The 19,500-nt window shown below is 38.9% G+C and overlaps 1 protein-coding gene across 1 annotated transcript in view; it reads right to left on the bottom strand.

Moving 5' to 3' along the window:
• The window catches only part of LOC115224806 (condensin complex subunit 1-like), a 74,343-nt gene that overhangs the window by 50,936 nt on the left and 3,907 nt on the right, over positions 1–19,500 (bottom strand). The window contains exons 2-10 of the mRNA XM_029795730.2: positions 16,759–16,880; positions 14,330–14,405; positions 12,966–13,024; positions 12,445–12,608; positions 9,335–9,480; positions 7,609–7,730; positions 5,848–5,971; positions 3,575–3,722; positions 9–131 (exon numbers count right to left, since the gene is read on the bottom strand). Of these exons, the coding sequence (XP_029651590.1) occupies positions 9–131; positions 3,575–3,722; positions 5,848–5,971; positions 7,609–7,730; positions 9,335–9,480; positions 12,445–12,608; positions 12,966–13,024; positions 14,330–14,405; positions 16,759–16,876 (1,080 nt within the window). The 5' untranslated portion in view covers positions 16,877–16,880. The remainder of the gene's footprint in view (positions 1–8; positions 132–3,574; positions 3,723–5,847; positions 5,972–7,608; positions 7,731–9,334; positions 9,481–12,444; positions 12,609–12,965; positions 13,025–14,329; positions 14,406–16,758; positions 16,881–19,500) is intronic.

Raw genomic sequence — 19,500 nt, 5'->3', positions numbered from 1 at the left:
TACCTTACCTTGAGAATAGTGAAGAATTGGTCCTTGGTTTTTTTCAAAGAAGCTTCCAAATTCTCTGAACTCAGCACATTTACAATAATCTCTTTGATAACACAAAGAATACAGTTTCTCATTATGCTAGACTAGAAATGACAACAAAAACAAAAAATAAATAAAGAATCATTCAATAATAATTACTTCTTACAAAACCACAAATTTACTATTTTATATATATATATATATATATATATATATATAGGGGTGATTATAATCAAAATAAGCAACAAGAATAACTTCAGTAATTTGGTACAATCGTTTCGCGCTACATCATTTTATTAAATGTTGTAAGTATTACAACAGTTTTAAAATGTTGAGCAATCATCAATGGCTGATGATTGTTCAACATTTTAAAACTGTTATAATACAACATTTAATAAAATGATGTAGCGTGAAACATCATCATCATCGTTTAATGTCCGTTCTCCATGCTAGCATGGGTTGGATGGTTTGACCGGGGATCTGGGAAACCAGAAGGCTGCACCAGGCTCCAGTCTTATCTGGCAATGTTTCTACAGCTGGATGCCCTTCCTAACGCCAACCACTCTGTGAGTGTAGTGGGTGCTTTTTACGTGCCACCCGCACAGGTGCCAGGCGAGGCTGGCAACGGCCACGGTTGGATTGGTGCATTTTACGTACCACCGGCACGGAAGCCAGTCGAGGCGGCACTGGCTTTGGATGGTGCTTTTTACGTGCCACCCGCACAGGTGCCAGGCGAGGCTGGCAACGGCCACGGTTGTATTGGTGCATTTTACGTGCCACCGGCACGGAAGCCAGTCGAGACGGCGCTGGCATCGGCCACAATTCAGATAGTGCTTTTTACGTACCACCAGTCTAGGGGTCCTGGCATCTGCCGGGTGCTAGTCATAAGATTGGTTCAATTTCGATTCCGATTTCACTTGCCCCAACAGGTCTTCACAAGCAAAGGGGGTTGGCATGAGTGCCTGTCATCGGATGAGGTTCGATATCGACTTCGCTTGCCTCAACAGGTCTTTGTGTGTCCAAAGGAGGAAAGGCATGCATAAGTGGGCTGGGCTCACTTGTCCTGCCTGGTCTTCTCACATACAGCATATTTCCAAAGGTCTCGGTCGCTGGTCATTTCCTCAGTGAGGCCTAAAGTTCGAAGGTCGTGCTTTAACCACCTCGTCCCAGGTTTTCCTGGGTCTACCTCTTCCACGGGTTCCCTCAACTGCCAGGGATTGGCACTTTTTCACACACCTATCTTCATCCATTCTCACCACATGACCATACCAGCACAATCGTCTTTCTTGCACACCACAACTGATGCTTCTTAGGTACAACATTTCTCTCAAGGTACTATGCTCTGTCGAAATTACTGAAGTTATTCTTGTTGCTTATTTTGATATACACACACACACACACACACACACAATTGCAGTGTGGAAGGTATTTACAAGCCACTTAAAAACACATAAAAAATGTTAGATTCACTTCAACACTTATATTTAATTTGTCAAAGATGCATCGCAGAATTTTGTCAGTGAACAGGTTGCAGTTTCGAAGCAACGAAAATATTTTGACAAATTAAATTTAGATGCTGAAGTGAATCTAACAGTTTTTGTGTGTTTTTAAATGGCTTATAAACACCTTCCATGCTGCACACGATCTCAGATCAAGTCACTTGCTATGCAAGTATATCTCTGTAATATATAATATTACAAATTAATATAATAAATATATTATTAATAAATAAATAAATTATTATTAAATAAATATATTATTAATGTATCAAGAATGGATATTGTTATACCGGCACTCTATTGGTTACGAAGACAAATGTTCAGTTGATCTAATCAACAGAACAGCTTGGTCATGAAATTGAAGTATAAGTGGTTGAGCATCCCACAAACACACACATCCTTAGCATAGTTCTCAGGGGGATTCAGTGTAACACAGAATGAGATAAGGCTGGCCCTTACATGACAGTGTACCACTGGGAATCAAACTTATAGCCTTATAATCATAAGCTGAATACTCTAACCACTAAGCCAGGTGCCTTCACATGTTGTTATACACCACTGGTCACAATGTGCTTCCTTGCATTGTTGTAGCTTTCAAATGATGCAAAACTGCTGTCTGGACAAGCAGGCCAACATTATCCCAGAATGGAATGCCAGTCTGTCGTAGTGTTACACATTTACAGCTGAGTGGAGTGGATTAGAACTGAGCAACATGAAATGAAGTGTCTGTGAATTGAAATCACAATCTTGTGTGACTGTGAGTGCAACACCTTAACCACTGTACCAAGCCCCCTCCTGTTTTCTCCTCATAATTGTCATCATCATCATCATCTATCAGGTTGAGTAAAAAGCAACGTTTTGAACCATGAATTTGTATTGGATTTTTGCAGTGTTTTGAACTATTTTGCACATTTTTGTGCAATTATCTGATAATACAGAAATAGAGTTGTTCAAATGCATCAATAAATTCACATTGATATTTTTTTTCACCATTGTTACAATCATCTGAAACGGAATTGTCAAAATGCGATATTCGAGCAATTTTGCTTTTCAACTTCAAATATGTTGATTGTAATGGTATTTACTTTGATGACTAAAATTTCCACATCGTTGAAATATATTGTGATGAATAGCATCCATTTTCCATACTAGCATGGAGAAAATGGCTTGATTGGAGCTGGCATGCCAGAGAGCTGCACCAGGCTCCAGTCTGTTTTATCTTGGTTTCTATGGCTGGATGCCCTTCCTAATGTCAACCACTTCACAGAGTGTACTGGGTGTCATTTACTTGTCACTGGTTCTGGCCAGGACTATGATTTCACTTAGCTTGACATATCTTCTCAAGCACAGCAAATGGCCAAAGGTCTTGGTCCTTGTCATCACCTCCGTGAGACTCAGCAACCAAAAATCATACTTCACCATGTGTGTCCCACATCTTCCTGGGTCTACCATGCATGCATGTATGAGTCAGTAGAGTAGCAACCATGACTCTTTTACAAAGCTTCTGAGACTGGTGGAAGTACAGAGATAAAGTTATCTTCAGACTACACTAAAAGACAGAGTGCCTATCTTAAGACTAAACACCAAGACTAAGTTATCAGAATATCAGAAGCTGGACCTAATAATAACCACATTACCAAATACAATAATATTCAGAGAACAAACCTCTGGATTTTGAAATATTTCAGGGAAAAATTAAGGCAAGTGGTAATAAAAGACATTTATTTACAGTAAGCAGGCATTTGCTTAACTCTTTAGCATTCAGATTTGTCAAATGTAATGCTTTTTCATTTATTCACATTGCTCTGAAGCAATCATGCATCATTTTGCAACTCTGAGATATTGATGATGTAACTTCAGAATGACATTGCAGGGTTGGTGTGAGAGGCTAGATCTAGCCAGTTTAAATATTAAAGGATTAAGACATATTGCCAATAAAAGACATCTATTTATGTATAATAATGTATATGTAATGTCACTTAAAAAAACTTCTCAGAGATGAGTTGTGGGTTATTGAGTTAAACAATACAGAACTTGTTCATACTTACGTCCATCTCCAAGCAGGGCATCAATACGCTAATATTTTGGAAGACCGCTTGTGGTATCTTGGCAGAAAGATCAACTAGAAAAGTAGCGTATGCTTTCGTACCGGACGAATTATTGCTGATCTCCTTAGAATCCAAACGACCAATCTCTCTAAGTACGTAAAAAGAATGTTTACATTATTTTAGAAGTTGAAATCAGTATCAAAAATCAATAACACACACACAGAAAACTCTCCAGTCATTAACCCTTTGCATGTATCATGTATCACATGTATTACATGGGATATATTTCCAGGGGGCCATGCATCACATGACATACATTCTCAATTTCTTCCAACCTCGGTAACTTGTTTCATACATTCTGAATAACATAAAGCTTGCATTTCATAGAAACCAGTAAAATATAAATCACCATCATCATCATCGTTTAACGTCTGCTTTCCATGCTAACATGGGTTGGACGATTTGACTGAGGGCTGGCGAACCAGATGGCTGCACCAGGCTCCAATCTTGATCTGGCGAAGTTTCTACAGTTGGATGCCCTTCCTAACGCCAACCATTCCAAGAGTGTAGTGGGTGCTTTTACGTGCCACCGGCACAGGGGCCAGTCAGGCAGTGCTAGCAACGACCTCGCTCGAATCTTTTTACACATGCCACCGGCACAGGTGCCAGTAGTGCGGTGCCTTTTACGTGCCACCGGCACGGAAGCCAGTTAGCCGCTCTGGCAACGATAACGCTCGGATGGTGGTAAAATATAAATCACTACCCCAACAGCAGCTTCTTTTAATGAGGTTTTCCTCCTGTTTTCATATTTTACTCTATTTTCTGGCGTGGAAATCAAATTTTTCAGACCAAAATTAACAGCCCCAAAAAGTTAGACCAACTTATACACCAAGATAACTTTAGCAGGCCAAAAATTCCATGTGAAATGCAAGATTTGGAAAGATTGTGACAATGTTTGAATGTTTGAAATACATGATTACAATATACACTACATTGACTTGTATGCTGGAAATTACAAACCCCAGGAATGAATTTTTTTCTTCAAAGGTTGAATCAGCTGTCAGGTCAAACTCCAAGCCCGAGTTGACATGACCTTTACAATAAATCTGATCTTATTCTCAATACTGAGTTTGATAGCATAAGATGCACAATCACATTAGATGCACCCAGTTTCAGCAGTACATATTCAGGATGAAGTGAGCATCAGGGACAAAATCAGCTCAGGAGAAGCCTGACTCTGTATACAGGAGCTGGGCTGACTTTTGGGGATTTATTGTTTGGAAATAAGCACATTTTATATGCCATCAAATACAGTTCCATATTGAAGAGATGAGGGATTATGTACATTATTTACATTCAACAAATATTTGTCCTCATCTTGTTTGTTGCTAACACAACGTTTTGGCTGATATACCCTCCAGCCTTCATCAGGTGTCTTAGGGAAATTTCAAACCTGGGTTCTCATTCCTAAGGTATTTTTCAATGTTGTTATTATTATTATTTTTGTTCAGGTCACTGCTTGGAATCGAACTCGGAATCTTGGGGTTAGTAGCCAACGCTCTTAACCACTACGCCATATGCTGGTGGGTATATGGCGTAGTGGTTAAGATCGCGGGCTACTAACCCCAAGATTCCACGTTCGATTCCAAGCAGTGACCTGAACAAAAATAATAATAATAACAACATTGAAAAATACCTTAGGAATGAGAACCCAGGTTTGAAATTTCCCCAAGACACCTGAAGAAGGCTGGAGGGTATATCAGCCGAAACATTGTGTTAGCAACAAACAAGATGATGACAAATATCCGTCAAATGTAAATAATGTAAATACGGTAAATGTTCCATTGTTATTCTTAGACTTGCTTTAATCTTTTAGCATTCAAATTATTCTGTCAAATGTAATTATTTATTCACATTGCTTTGGAATAATCATCTATTATCTCATAGATTTGAGATTTCAATGATGTGATTGTTTATTTTTAGAATGACATTGTAGGGTAAGTGTGAGTGGCCAGATCTGGTTGGTTTGAACATAAAACCAGTAGAACAATTGGGATGGATAGGGCTGGTTCAAATAATAACATTTGGGATGGATAGGGCTGGTTCAAATAATAAGTTCAATTTAACTTTTTCACATATTTTGATATTTGATGTAATAAGATGAAAAATCATTAAAAAGCCTCAAACAAGCTACAAATATTAACAATAAATGTTCTTGCAATAAAAAAACAAAACAAAACAGAATGAAAAGCAATAACCTTGAGCCTACCAACCTCATTATCTCAAACACTATGTTGGTTGCACCGTACTTAGTAACAATGATCTCGGTTATCTGTACAAGTGAGCTGATGGTATGTTCATGACGTTGTAGGAGTTGCAAAATCCTCAAACTGTTACCTGGAAGACAAACAGACAGAATATAATAAAAACATTTCCACTATTATCAGAACACCTAAGATGGCAAGCTGGCAGAATTGTTAGCGTGCTGGACGAAATGCTTAGCAGTATTTCGCCTTACGTTCTGAGTTCAAATTCTGCTGAGGTCGACTTTGCCTTTCATCCTTTCGGGGTTGATTAAATAATAAGTACTAGTTACACACTGGGGCCGATATAATCAACTTAATCCATTTGTCTGTCCTTGTTTGTCCTCTCTGTGTTTAGCCCCTTGTGGGTAGTAAAGAAATAGGTATTTTGCCTGTTGTTACATTCTGAGTTCAAATTCTGCTGAGGTTAACTTCACCTTTCATCCTTTCGGGGTCGATAAAATAAGTACCAGTTGAGCATTGGGGGGGGGGGGGTCAATGTAATTGACTATCCCGCTCCCCCAAAATTTCAGGCCCTGTGCCTATAGTAAAAAGGATTATTATCAGAACACCATGGCAGCAAGCTGGCAGAATCATTAGCACACTGGACGAAATGCATAATGGTATTTCACCCGTCGCTACGTTCTGAGCTCAAATACCTATTTCTTTACTACCCACAAGGGGCTAGTGTCTTCTACTAGCCCTGGTTTGATCAAAGTCTTGTAAGTGGATTTGGTAGACAGAACCCTTAGAGAAGACTGTCGTGTATATGTATGTATGTATGTGTTTCTTTATTACCCACAAGGGGCTAAACACAGAGGGGACAAACAAGGACAGACAAAGGGATAAGTCGATTACATCGACCCCAGTACGTAGCTGGTACTTAATTTATCGACCCCGAAAGGATGAAAGGCAAAGTCGACCTCGGCGGAATTTGAACTCGCAACGTAACGGCAGACGAAACACCGCTAAGCATTTTGCCCGGCATGCTAACGTTTCAGCCAGCTCACCGCCTGAGTTCAAATACCGCTGAGGCTGACTTTGCCTTTCGTCCTTGATAAAGTACCAGTTGGGCACTGGGGTCTATGTGATTGACTTGATCCATGCTCCGAAATTGCTGGCCTTGTACCAAAATGTGAAATCATTATCAGAACACCAACATCAACAAAAACTACAGATAAGTGAATCTTTTCCACACTTACTTATTTCGGTCATTGGCCTGAGACCATGCCGGGGCATCACCTTGAAGGGTTTACTTGAACAAATCGACCCAGGTACTTTTTTTTGTATATGCCTGAAACTTATTATATGGGACCCTTTTGCCGAACATAAACCAAGGGAAGGAGCCTCAGCTGTTTAATTCACCTGCTAAAGCCAGCAGTCAAATTTCCCCTTAAATCATGTCCATCTTAAAAAACACACAAGATAATGTAGCCTTAAACACACTGTTTATGAAAAAACATGGGAGGGCCCAGGCTGGAGTAATTTTGACCACAGGTCTACTTAATCAAGGTTGTCGTGGGCATGGACAATAATTGAATAGACACACAAAACTGGGCACATACACACATATCTGGTCTCCTTGCAAACACATTATATTACAGAAATGGGACGAGAGAGAGAGAGAGAGAGATAGGGAGACAGACAGACACACACACAGAATCTGTCCCATTCATTGCTGTCATTACAATCACTACACTACAAAGACAGAAAGAGATGAGGATTAATTACATAATGCTCGGTTATGACGTTTCACCAGCACACCGAGTATGTTGCCAATAACCTCCTTTGTTTCCTTCTGCCGAGTTATACTGGGATTCTGCAGAAGATTGTAGCAGCATGAGATAATCAAACTGCAAAAGAAAATAATAATAATAATTAGATGGCAAACAGTGCAACATTATAGATTTTACAATATTAGATGATACCAAAGAAACTGGGTAAAAAAACAAAAGAAAACAAGAAATATCAGTAGCTAGCCCAGTGGCTTTCAACCAGGGTCTATTTAAGATTATATTGTTAAAATTTATTGGTGCATCTTTTCGGTTTGAACGGCAGTTTTTTCTAGCGGTGTCATATGAAATTGTCACCCATAATTATGACGCTAGTATCGATCAATTGCATTTCAATCTGTTTAAGGGTTAGGGTATCTTTTTTTTCTTCAGAAATGTAAATAAACCCAAAGTTTCTTAAACGAGGGACATATTCATACGACACAGAATGTGTTCACCTCAATAGACGTCATTGATTGGTTGAAATTGCAGAAAAAAAAAACAACAAATATCTTACAAACCATAGAATTTTCTCAATAAAGCCAAGAGAAAAAGATGTTTTATAAACACATTCTACCAGTATACGAAGTTTAAAAGTTTTTAGTTATGTGGAAATTATTTTAAAAAACTGCCGTTCAAACCGAAAAGATCCTTTATTGGTAATAAATTGATTAAACTTCTACAATTCACAAAAGATTCTAACAAATTTTTTATACAATTCCTAATATTTAATTATAAAAATACAAATTTTTTTAACCCTTTAGTGATCAGATTATAATGCTTATTTATTCACATTGATTTGAATTAATCATGCATTATCTCATTGCTTTGAGATTTTGATGATATACTTGGTATATTTTTAGAATATTTTTAGACCTTACAATTTTGAGCTGAATACTCTAATCCAGTGTTTCTCAACCTTTTTACCCTTGTGCAACCCTTAAAATAAATTACATGTCTCAAGGAACCCCTGCACAAAATAAGTTATACACCATAACTATCCCATATTTTTCATCATAGTTCACGTGGTAAATATATCATACGTGTGTGCGTGTGTATGCGGTTGTTATATCATTTTGATAACAAACAGGTTAGACAGGATATCTATTTTACAATAACCAATCATCATCATCATTTAGCGTCCGCTTTCCATGCTAGCATGGGTTGGACGGTTCAACTGGGGTCTGGGAAGCCAGAAGGCTGCATCAGGCCCAGTCTGATCTGGCAGTGTTTCTACGGCTGGATGCCCTTCCTAACGCCAACCACTCCGTGAGTGTAGTGGGTGCTTTTTACGTGCCATCCGCACAAGTGCCAGACGGAGCTGGCAAACGGCCACAGATGGATCATACTTTTTACGTGCCACCAGCACGGGGGCCAGGCAAGGCAGTAATATTATGAACATGAAATTAGCATATCTCACTCTTTCTTGCAAAACTCCTAGGAACCTTTTGCAAAACTCTAGGGTTCCGGGGAACCCCAGTTGAGAAACGCTGCTCTAACCACTAATCCATGCGTCATCACTGAAAATCAAGTAAGGGTCATCACCAAGAAGGCTATATGGTTAGAGTATATTACCTCAACAAGCCTCATCCAAGCCCAACCAGCACAGAAAAACCTAACGTAAAAACAATGTAGAATTTATATACACATGAACACATGGACTGAAAGTATTTGTATAAGCTCACTTGATAAAGTTTTCTTCAGCGATAGGTGGATCCCACAACTTATCGAGGTCCAACACAACCAACTCCAAAAGAACTTTCAGAAATGCTTCCTTTTCATAGGGCCAATCAATAGTCTGGAAGGCATCTGCTGATTTCTTTTTACGACCCTAGAAAAATAAAAATATAAATATATCCTGTACATGATGGCATAGAAAGTGCACCCCCACCCAGGGAAAAACGTTAAACAATGATGATGATTATGATAAAGACCCACAGCAAAATATAGAAGGCAACATTGTCTTTTACTGGTTTTAGTCAATTTGACTATGGCCATGCTGGGGCACCATCTTGAAAGGTTTTAGTCAAACAAATCAACTCAACTGCTGCTAAAAATGATGTAAATTAGAAATAAACCTCAGTTGTTGGATGTTTGTGGTTCAGAGAAAAAGATTACAATAGCAACAAATTGATATAAAGCAACAGAGAAGCAGTGCATCTTCGAAGATAATTCTCTCTCGCATCTTTCTGGGTTCAAATTGCACCAGAGGAATTATTTTGTTTAACATCTGTTTTCCATGCTGACATTGGTTAGACTGCTTGACCAGAGTTGGAGAGCTGCACCAAGTTCCAGTCTGATTAGGCTTGGATTTTAATGGCTGGATGCCCTTCCTACACCTTTTTACCTTAAAGTGTGCTGGCTTCATTAATTACATGGCACCAGCATGGATACTTTTTACGTGGACTGGCACAAAAAGCTTTTCATGTGGACTGGCACAAAAGCTTTTCATGTGGACTGGCACAAAAGCTTTTCACGTGGACTGGCACAAAAGCTTTTCACGTGGACTGGCACAAAAGCTTTTCACGTGGACTGGCACGAAAGCTTTTCATGTGGACTGGCACAAAAGCTTTTCATGTGGACTGGCACAAAAGCTTTTCATGTGGACTGGCACAAAAGCTTTTCATGTGGACTGGCACAAAAGCTTTTCATGTGGACTGGCACGAAAGCTTTTCATGTGGACTGGCACGAAAGCTTTTCATGTGGACTGGCACGAAAGCTTTTCATGTGGACTGGCACGAAAGCTTTTCATGTGGACTGGCACGAAAGCTTTTCATGTGGACTGGCACGAAAGCTTTTCATGTGGACTGGCACAAAAGCTTTTCATGTGGACTGGCACAAAAGCTTTTCATGTGGACTGGCACAAAAGCTTTTCATGTGGACTGGCACGAAAGCTTTTCATGTGGACTGGCACAAAAGCTTTTCATGTGGACTGGCACAAAAGCTTTTCACGTGGACTGGCACGAAAGCTTTTCACGTGGACTGGCACGAAAGCTTTTCACGTGGACTGGCACGAAAGCTTTTCACGTGGACTGGCACGAAAGCTTTTCACGTGGACTGGCACGAAAGCTTTTCACGTGGACTGGCACAAAAAGATTTTCATGCGGACTAGCACGAAAGCTTTTCATGTGGACTGGCACGAAAGATTTTCATGTGGACTGGCACGAAAGCTTTTCATGTGGACTGGCACGAAAGCTTTTCACGTGGACTGGCACGAAAGCTTTTCACGTGGACTGGCACGAAAGCTTTTCACGTGGACTGGCACGAAAGCTTTTCACGTGGACTGGCACGAAAGCTTTTTACGTGGACTGGCACGAAAGCTTTTCACGTGGACTGGCACAAAAGCTTTTCATGTGGACTGGCACGAAAGCTTTTCATGTGGACTGGCACGAAAGCTTTTCATGTGGACTGGCACAAAAAGCTTTTCATGTGGACTGGCACGAAAGCTTTTCATGCGAACTGGCACGAAAGCTTTTCATGTGGACTGGCACGAAAGCTTTTCACGTGGACTGGCATGAAAGCTTTTCACGTGGACTGGCATGAAAGCTTTTCACGTGGACTGGCACGAAAGCTTTTCACGTGGACTGGCACGAAAGCTTTTCACGTGGACTGGCACGAAAGCTTTTCACGTGGACTGGCACAAAAAGATTTTCATGCGGACTAGCACGAAAGCTTTTCATGTGGACTGGCACAAAAAGATTTTCATGTGGACTGGCACGAAAGCTTTTCATGTGGACTGGCACGAAAGCTATTCATGTGGACTGGCACGAAAGCTATTCATGTGGACTGGCACGAAAGCTTTTCATGTGGACTGGCACGAAAGCTTTTCATGCGGACTGGCACGAAAGCTTTTTACGTGGACTGGCACGAAAGCTTTTCACGTGGACTGGCACGAAAGCTTTTCACGTGGACTGGCACGAAAGCTTTTCATGCGGACTGGCACGAAAGCTTTTTACGTGGACTGGCACGAAAGCTTTTCACGTGGACTGGCACGAAAGCTTTTCACGTGGACTGGCGCAAAAAGATTTTCATGCGGACTAGCACGAAAGCTTTTCATGTGGACTGGCACGAAAGCTTTTCATGTGGACTGGCACAAAAAGATTTTCATGTGGACTGGCACGAAAGCTTTTCATGCGAACTGGCACGAAAGCTTTTCATGTGGACTGGCACGAAAGCTTTTCACGTGGACTGGCACGAAAGCTTTTCACGTGGACTGGCACGAAAGCTTTTCACGTGGACTGGCACGAAAGCTTTTCACGTGGACTGGCACGAAAGCTTTTCACGTGGACTGGCACGAAAGCTTTTCATGTGGACTGGCACGAAAGCTTTTCATGTGGACTGGCACGAATGCTTTTCATGTGGACTGGCACGAAAGCTTTTCATGTGGACTGGCACGAAAGCTTTTCATGTGGACTGGCACGAAAGCTTTTCATGTGGACTGGCACGAAAGCTTTTCATGTGGACTGGCACGAAAGCTTTACATGTGGACTGGCACGAAAGCTTTACATGTGGTCTGGCACGAAAGCTTTTCATGTGGACTGGCACGAAAGCTTTTCATGTGGACTGGCACGAAAGCTTTTCATGTGGACTGGCACGAAAGCTTTTCATGTGGACCGATACATAAGTTATGAAAAGTTAAGCCTTATGCTTAAGTAATCAAAAAGTTACATTGAATAATTTGTTTAAGACAGAAAATAAAGAAAAAAAAAACTTGCAGTAATTTCATTTTAAGGATTCTGTTCTTTTCTTAAGCAGATTATCTAATTCAAAATATAACATAAAAGTTTTACCCTACCTGGATCATGTTCACCTTGGATTCTTCAGCTTCAAAGTTATCAGATAGCTGAGACATTAAGTAACAGATCATCTTAAGAGCATTCAAGTGCTGCAATCTGCTGTTGTTGGGTATTGGAAATTTCTCAACCAAACATCGTAGCCCTCTCACAAATGAAGACATACCTATGGGGGAAAACAAAAAAAACCTTGTATGCCAGTAATATTTCCTAGATAATTGTTACTAACAGACTTATTCAACAATTCTTTTATGGGATCAGTATTAAATAATGGTACATCTGTCCCCATTTCATCAAGGGGGTTTGATGTTCCAAAAAGAAACAGTGATAAATGAATAATTTCCAAGCTCTTTGTATATGGAACAAATAGAGTCATCTATACCAAACTTGTGTCAAAGATCCACTTAATTATTTGATGAGAAAAAAAAAGCAATTAGCAGACTATAAAGTAAGTGGTTAATAAAATCAACCCACCATGATTAAAGCCCAGGAAAAGAAAAAAAGGAAGCTAAACATGTCTTACCTTTGAGAAGAACTTGCCAGACATTTTCACGCAGAGCCTGAGAAGATTCAGCATCAGAACTGATAAAGGAATAGTATATCTCAACATAATTTCATTTCATTGAATGGAAAATATATATAAGAAAAAACAAAACAAAAAAACATACATACATATATGTATGTATGCATATGTAAAAGTATGTATATATGTGTGTATTTATATTTATGACTTAACCTTATGTACTTTCTAAAATCTCTGATGAAGCCTAGAGAAACACTCAAGCACCTCAATTTCATCTACTAATTACTTCAGTCAACTGGAGGGATAAAAGTAGCATGAGGTATTTTTGCCTCTTGGCTGAAACAGCTGTAAGATATTATCCCAATTTCTATTGCTCTATGTTATATATTCTAATAATTATTGATATTTTAATATTTTATATATTATATATGTAAAGCATAACATGTTATACATGTATGCATATTGTTATAATTGTCCTTTTAGTAAATTAATTAACTGACATAATATAATGTCTAAAAGTTGATGAATACTACCTCTTGATCCCCTCCATTTTCTTATTGCTCTATAAATTAATGGTAAAATTTATTACACTCAGTAATGTAATTGCCATGCAATGAAAAAACACTTGTGTATTAATAATTGGGTATTCTACCAGCTGTATATTGGATAGATATTATCCCTTAGTTGGTTGATTCACAACCTAACTCTCTTGGATTCATATATATATATATATATATATATATATATATATATATATATGGCGCGGGCATGGTTGTGTGATTAAGGAGCTTGCTTCCTAGCTACATGGTTTCGAGTTCAGTCTCACAGCGTGGCACTCTGGGAAAGTGTCTTCTGCTATAGCCCCGGGCCCACCGAAGCTTTGTGATTGAATTTGATAGGCAGAAATTACTGTCATGTGTGTATAGGTGCTTGTGCCTCTCCAAAAGAGAGAGATAGGGATAAATAAATAAATAAATAAATAAATATATATATATATATATATATATATATATAACACACATGCAATATAATTATATAAACATGGTACTGACCAGACTATTGGATGTTGTTATACATCACTGGTCACAGTGTGCTTTGCAGTGTTTGAGCTTCTGAATGATGCCACCCTGCTAGCTAGATGAGCAGGCTAATATTCTCCCCTGATCAGAAGATTATTGCATCACAGGGCTACCAATTCACAGTTGAGTGAACAGGAAAAATGTGAAATGAAGTGTTTTGCTCAAGAACACACCAAACTGCCCACTTCCGGGAATCAAACCCATGATCTACCAATTGTGAGTGCAACACCCTAACCACTAGGCCATGTGCCTAATTATATAATAAGAACTAAAAATATTACTCACCACAGGATACTGAAAGGAACATTAAATTGTTCTAAAATGGTCAGGTAACCCTCAGTTCGCATGGTCACTCTGAAGTCTATAAACAACAAAATAACATACCTAAATCATTTCTGGATTTTAATCCAATTTGAAATTAATAAAGCAGTATATATTTTTTTTTTTTTTTTGTTTTAACAAAACTCGGAAAGGAAAATGGATTTCAATAGAAAATTTTTCATAAAAGTTGTTTATGGCTATATGGCTGGTGTAATAGCAGTGTACATGTGCGACAGAACACGAGTGTATTGAGGGAAAAGTTGGGCATAAGAGGAATTAGATGCAGTGTGCTGGTTTGGTCATGAGATGCATATAGATGTAGCCAGTTGCATACAGAAGTGCTGATCACTTAAAGTGGAGGGATCTTGTGGAAGAGGGAGACCCAGGAAGACACGGGATGAAGTATTTAGGGCCGATTCCGAGGTACTGAGACATATGAAGGAGATGACTAAGGATTAAGATATTTAGCACACTGCCGTACTGAAGAAACCCAGTCTGCCACAGCAGAAATTGATACCAGTGCTGGTGCCACATTAAAAGCACTAACGCTGGTACCACATTAAAAGCACTAGTGCTGGTTCCACATTAAAAGCACTAGTGCTGGTGCCACATTAAAAGCCCTAACGCTGGTGCCACATTAAAATCACTGGTGCTGACGCCACATTAAATGCACTAATGCTGGTTCCACATTAAAAGCACCAATGCTGGTTCCACATTAAAAGCACCAGTGCTGATCCCACATTAAAATCACTGGTGCGGGTCCCACATTAAAAGCACCAATGCTGGTTCCACATTAAAAGCACCAGTGCTGATCCCACATTAAAATCACTGGTGCTGGTGCCACATTAAAAGCACTAACGCTGGTTCCACATTAAAAGCACCAGTGCTGATCCCACATTAAAATCACTGGTGCGGGTCCCACATTAAAAGCACTAGTGCTGGTGCCACATTAAAAGCACTAACGCTGGTACCACACTGAAAGCACTAGTGCTGATGCCACATTAAAAGCACTATTGCTCATTTATCTCCTCAAACAAGTTCAAGCTGACCTCGACACTTGTAAGCCACTGCGGGAGCTTTTGTGTGGTAGCTCAATCTGCAAGAAATAGCAACCAGATCTCTCTTAAATTACATTACCTCTTTAGTGTTCAGATTACACTGTCAAATGTAATGCTTGTTTATTCACATTGTTTTGAGTTTATCCTGCATTACCTTGTAGCTTTTGATATTTCAATGTTTTTCAATGTTGTGATTGCTTATGTTTAAAATATTCAAGAGTAAGTGTGAGAGGCCAGGTCTGGTCAGTTTGAATAAAAAGCAAGTATTTTGGCCGGATATGGCCAGTTAAAAAAGAGTTAAGGGTTAAACTGTACAAGGTGAAGATGTTTATAACGGAAAACCTGTCATCACGTCTGCTCCATCATGGCCTAAACAGCAAAAGACAGCTCACCACTGAGAGAGAGTGATCTGCACTAAACTATGGTGCCTATTTACACTAAGTAAATCTAATCAGCAGGAGTTAAATAATTCAAACAAAAATGTACCAAGTGAAATCATCTGAGTGGCCAGTGGTATGTAGACAAATATAGATACATCAAATACAATATAAATTTTCTGTTTTTAAAATTATCAATGCCTCCAGAGTAATGGTCCTCAACCACAGTATCCAGGGATGGATGCAGCTCTAACATTTTTATGGTAGCTCTCAACGGTCTTCCCATTATAAATAGAAATTTTTCTTTAGCACATTAGCGCCCATGGTCCTTTTTTTTTAAGGACCAGAAGGACAATCCATCATATTTCTGAAACACCTGTATTTTTCTGAGATATCTTTAATTAATCAACAAGACTGCAGTGTCTTTCAAATATTGTAATAAAATTATTTTTTATATATTTAGTATCAGGTAAAGTTGTATAAAAAATTTTTTTTTGTTAATAAATTAAATTTTAAAATTTGGACACTAATGGGTTGACTTGTTTTAATTTTCTTGTGAAGGTCTCCTAAAAAAAATCCAAGCTTTGGATCTGGCCCAGATATTAAAAAAGTTGAGAACAACTGCTCTCGAGGTTGTATCATAATTACCAAGTGACAATTAAGACCAGCTCCACTTGAAAAGGGGAGATAATTACAAGATTCAAGAATTCTCCAAAGTTGACATACCGTCAAAGAGTAGGGTAGGAGAAGAGGACAGTCATGGACATGTTTCTAGCTAAATAGCTGCCATCAGTAAAAACAATTGTCCAACCTTATCTCCAGTAATGAGCAATGAAACTAAACCCAGCCTGTTGAACACTAAGATGGAAGAACTACCATTTCTAACATTCCACTGTCATTCCTGCCAAACCATTGTTATTCTCTCTAAAACACTGAAAAGATGAACTCGATTGCTTACTTTCCAAGGCTCCAGGCAAATGCCTAAAGCCAATAAGTTCAACAACATACTGATTAGCTGTACTGCGTCGTAAGAGATCATTCCTGCAGATGGGAAGATGGAATTCAAATGTTTCCATTTTTCTATAAAAAAAGAAAAGAATTTTCACATTATTATATATGACAATGTTTATATGATACAATTTTTAAAAAAATTTATATAAAATAAAATTCTGAGATGATTAAATTTCTTTCAAAATATACCCAACTGCAACAATCTACTCTCTTATAGTGAACAGTCATTGCAAATAAATGCTTTCTTTCAGTTGTGACCAAATTTCTGTATAGCAACATGTATGCCAATAGGTATCTATATATCATCATCATCACCATCGTTATCATTTATCGTCTACCTTCTATGCTGGCATGAGTGGGACGGTTCGACAGAAGCTGGCCACACCCAAGCCTGCATTAGACTTCAGTGACTTTTGGTGGGATAATTACAGCAGGAAGCCCTTCCTAATATCAACCACCCAGCAGAGTGGACTTTTTATGTGGCACAAGCCTAGACAAGGTCAGCTGGATGCCTTTCCAAATGCCAGCCACTTTACAGGGTGAACTGGATGTTTTTTAAGTGGCACCTGTACTGACAGGGTCACCAAGCAACCTGTAAGACAAATATCTTTTGAGAGGGGAGAAAGCATTGGAGGAGAATTCTTTTGAAAATATTTTTGAAAAAAAAAAAACAAAATCAAACTAATGAACTTTTACATTAACCCTTTGCCTGGCCTGTGCACTACATGTGATACACAGGTCATATTTCCCAGGCATCCATATATGATACACAATTCCAATTTTTTCAACTACCAGAATAACTTAAGACTTATGAAAAGGAAAGCATTAATATTACTCAGAATGTATGACACTAAATATCTGAAAACAAGCATGGAGGTTTAGGACAAATATACGAAAATATTTTGGACAGGCAAAGAGTCAGTTCTATATTTGGAATTAAGTTCACAAAAAAATTCCTACATAAAAAAGTATGTTGAAAGATTTTAATTCACATAAAATAGTTCGTGTGCTTGGAAGGGCATAAACTAACAGAAACCAAGCAGTGGTCTGATCAAAACACACACTATAACTGGCTGTAACTTTTGTTTTCATAAATTGTACACACACAACTTTTTCATAATTTGTATATCCATACACAAAATAAAGGAAATTATCATTATTTTCCTTGCACTGTATGAATGCCCGAAATTAGTTCCAACTTTTTCTTATTTTTGATTTCGAAAAATATTTTTAAATATATTCTGAACAATTTTTGGCATACCTACATGTGTGCCACTCCTCCAACATTGTTAACTCACAACTTCCACAAAAATGGATGCTTTTTAATGAAATCTTCTACAAATAGTCTTTAGATGATGTAGATTCCGATTATAAAGGAATTTGTTGTGAATAAGGATTTCGATGAGTGGGGGAAAGTCACAGGAGTCAGTGTTGTTTTCTCATGTGTGGTCAGAATGCATGTGTACGAGACTACCTATTGTTTTCATATTAACTTCTGATATAATCTTAATCTATACACCCTGAAAAATCTTAATAAAAAAATGTCCATTTTTGGAAAATCGTGAGGAAACAAAGCCGACTCGTGAGAATTTTCCGAAACTCCTCACTCCACCCCCAGAAAACACTTTTCACAACATATTCCGATATAATCGGAATCTACACCATCTGAAGCATATTTGTAGAAAATTTCATTAAAAGAAAGTATCCATTTTTCTGAAAATTATGACGAAATAAAGTTTGGAATATGGGGGAGGGGACACTTGTGTACGGGTATACCCAATTTTTATTTTTTTTACACAGAAAGAAAGAAAGAAATCTTTAAAAAATGGGGATTTCAAATGGAGTAGGTGAGAGTGAACTAAAAACGAACAAACAAAAATTAATGCAATTTGCAAGTCTGAGTAGAATATTATATAAATGACGGAGGAAGTGGAGGTGCTATGACATTTTTTCTCTCCAAAAATTATGCGGATTGCAGGTATTAAGAATTGTGCGATCTGGGAAGATAGTTTTTGTATGTGGCAGATGCTCGGGAGCATTAACCTCCGAAAATCTGCAGAAAACAACTTCCGTCACTTTCCAGGGGGAAAAACTAGAAGTAGTTGATAGCTTCCGTTATCTAGGTGACCAAATCAGTAGTGGGGGTGGGTGCGCTGAAAGTGTAACTGCTAGAATAAGAATAGCCTGGGCAAAGTTTAGGGAGCTCTTACCTCTGCTGGTGACTAAAGGCCTCTCGCTCAGAGTAAAAGGCAGACTGTATGATGCGTGTGTACGAACAGCCATGCTACATGGCAGTGAAACATGGGCCGTGACTGCTGAGGACATGCGTAAGCTTGTGAGGAATGAAGCCAGTATGCTCCGATGGATGTGTAATGTCAGTGTTCATACTCGACAGAGCGTTAGCACCTTGAGAGAAATGTTGTACCTAAGAAGCATCAGTTGTGGTGTGCAAGAGAGACGATTGCGCTGGTATGGTCATGTGGCGAGAATGGATGAAGATAGGTGTGTGAGAAAGTGCCAATCCCTGGCAGTTGAGGGAACCCGTGGAAGAGGTAGACCCAGGAAAACCTGGGACGAGGTGGTGAAGCACGACCTTCGAACTTTAGGCCTCACTGAGGAAATGACCAGAGACCGAGACCTTTGGAAATATTCTGTACGTGAGAAGACCAGGCAGGACAAGTGAGCCCAG

Source organism: Octopus sinensis, linkage group LG26 (genome assembly GCF_006345805.1).
Source record: "Octopus sinensis linkage group LG26, ASM634580v1, whole genome shotgun sequence".
NCBI lineage: Eukaryota > Metazoa > Mollusca > Cephalopoda > Octopoda > Octopodidae > Octopus > Octopus sinensis.
This window is presented reverse-complemented; position numbering and strand designations above follow the sequence as displayed.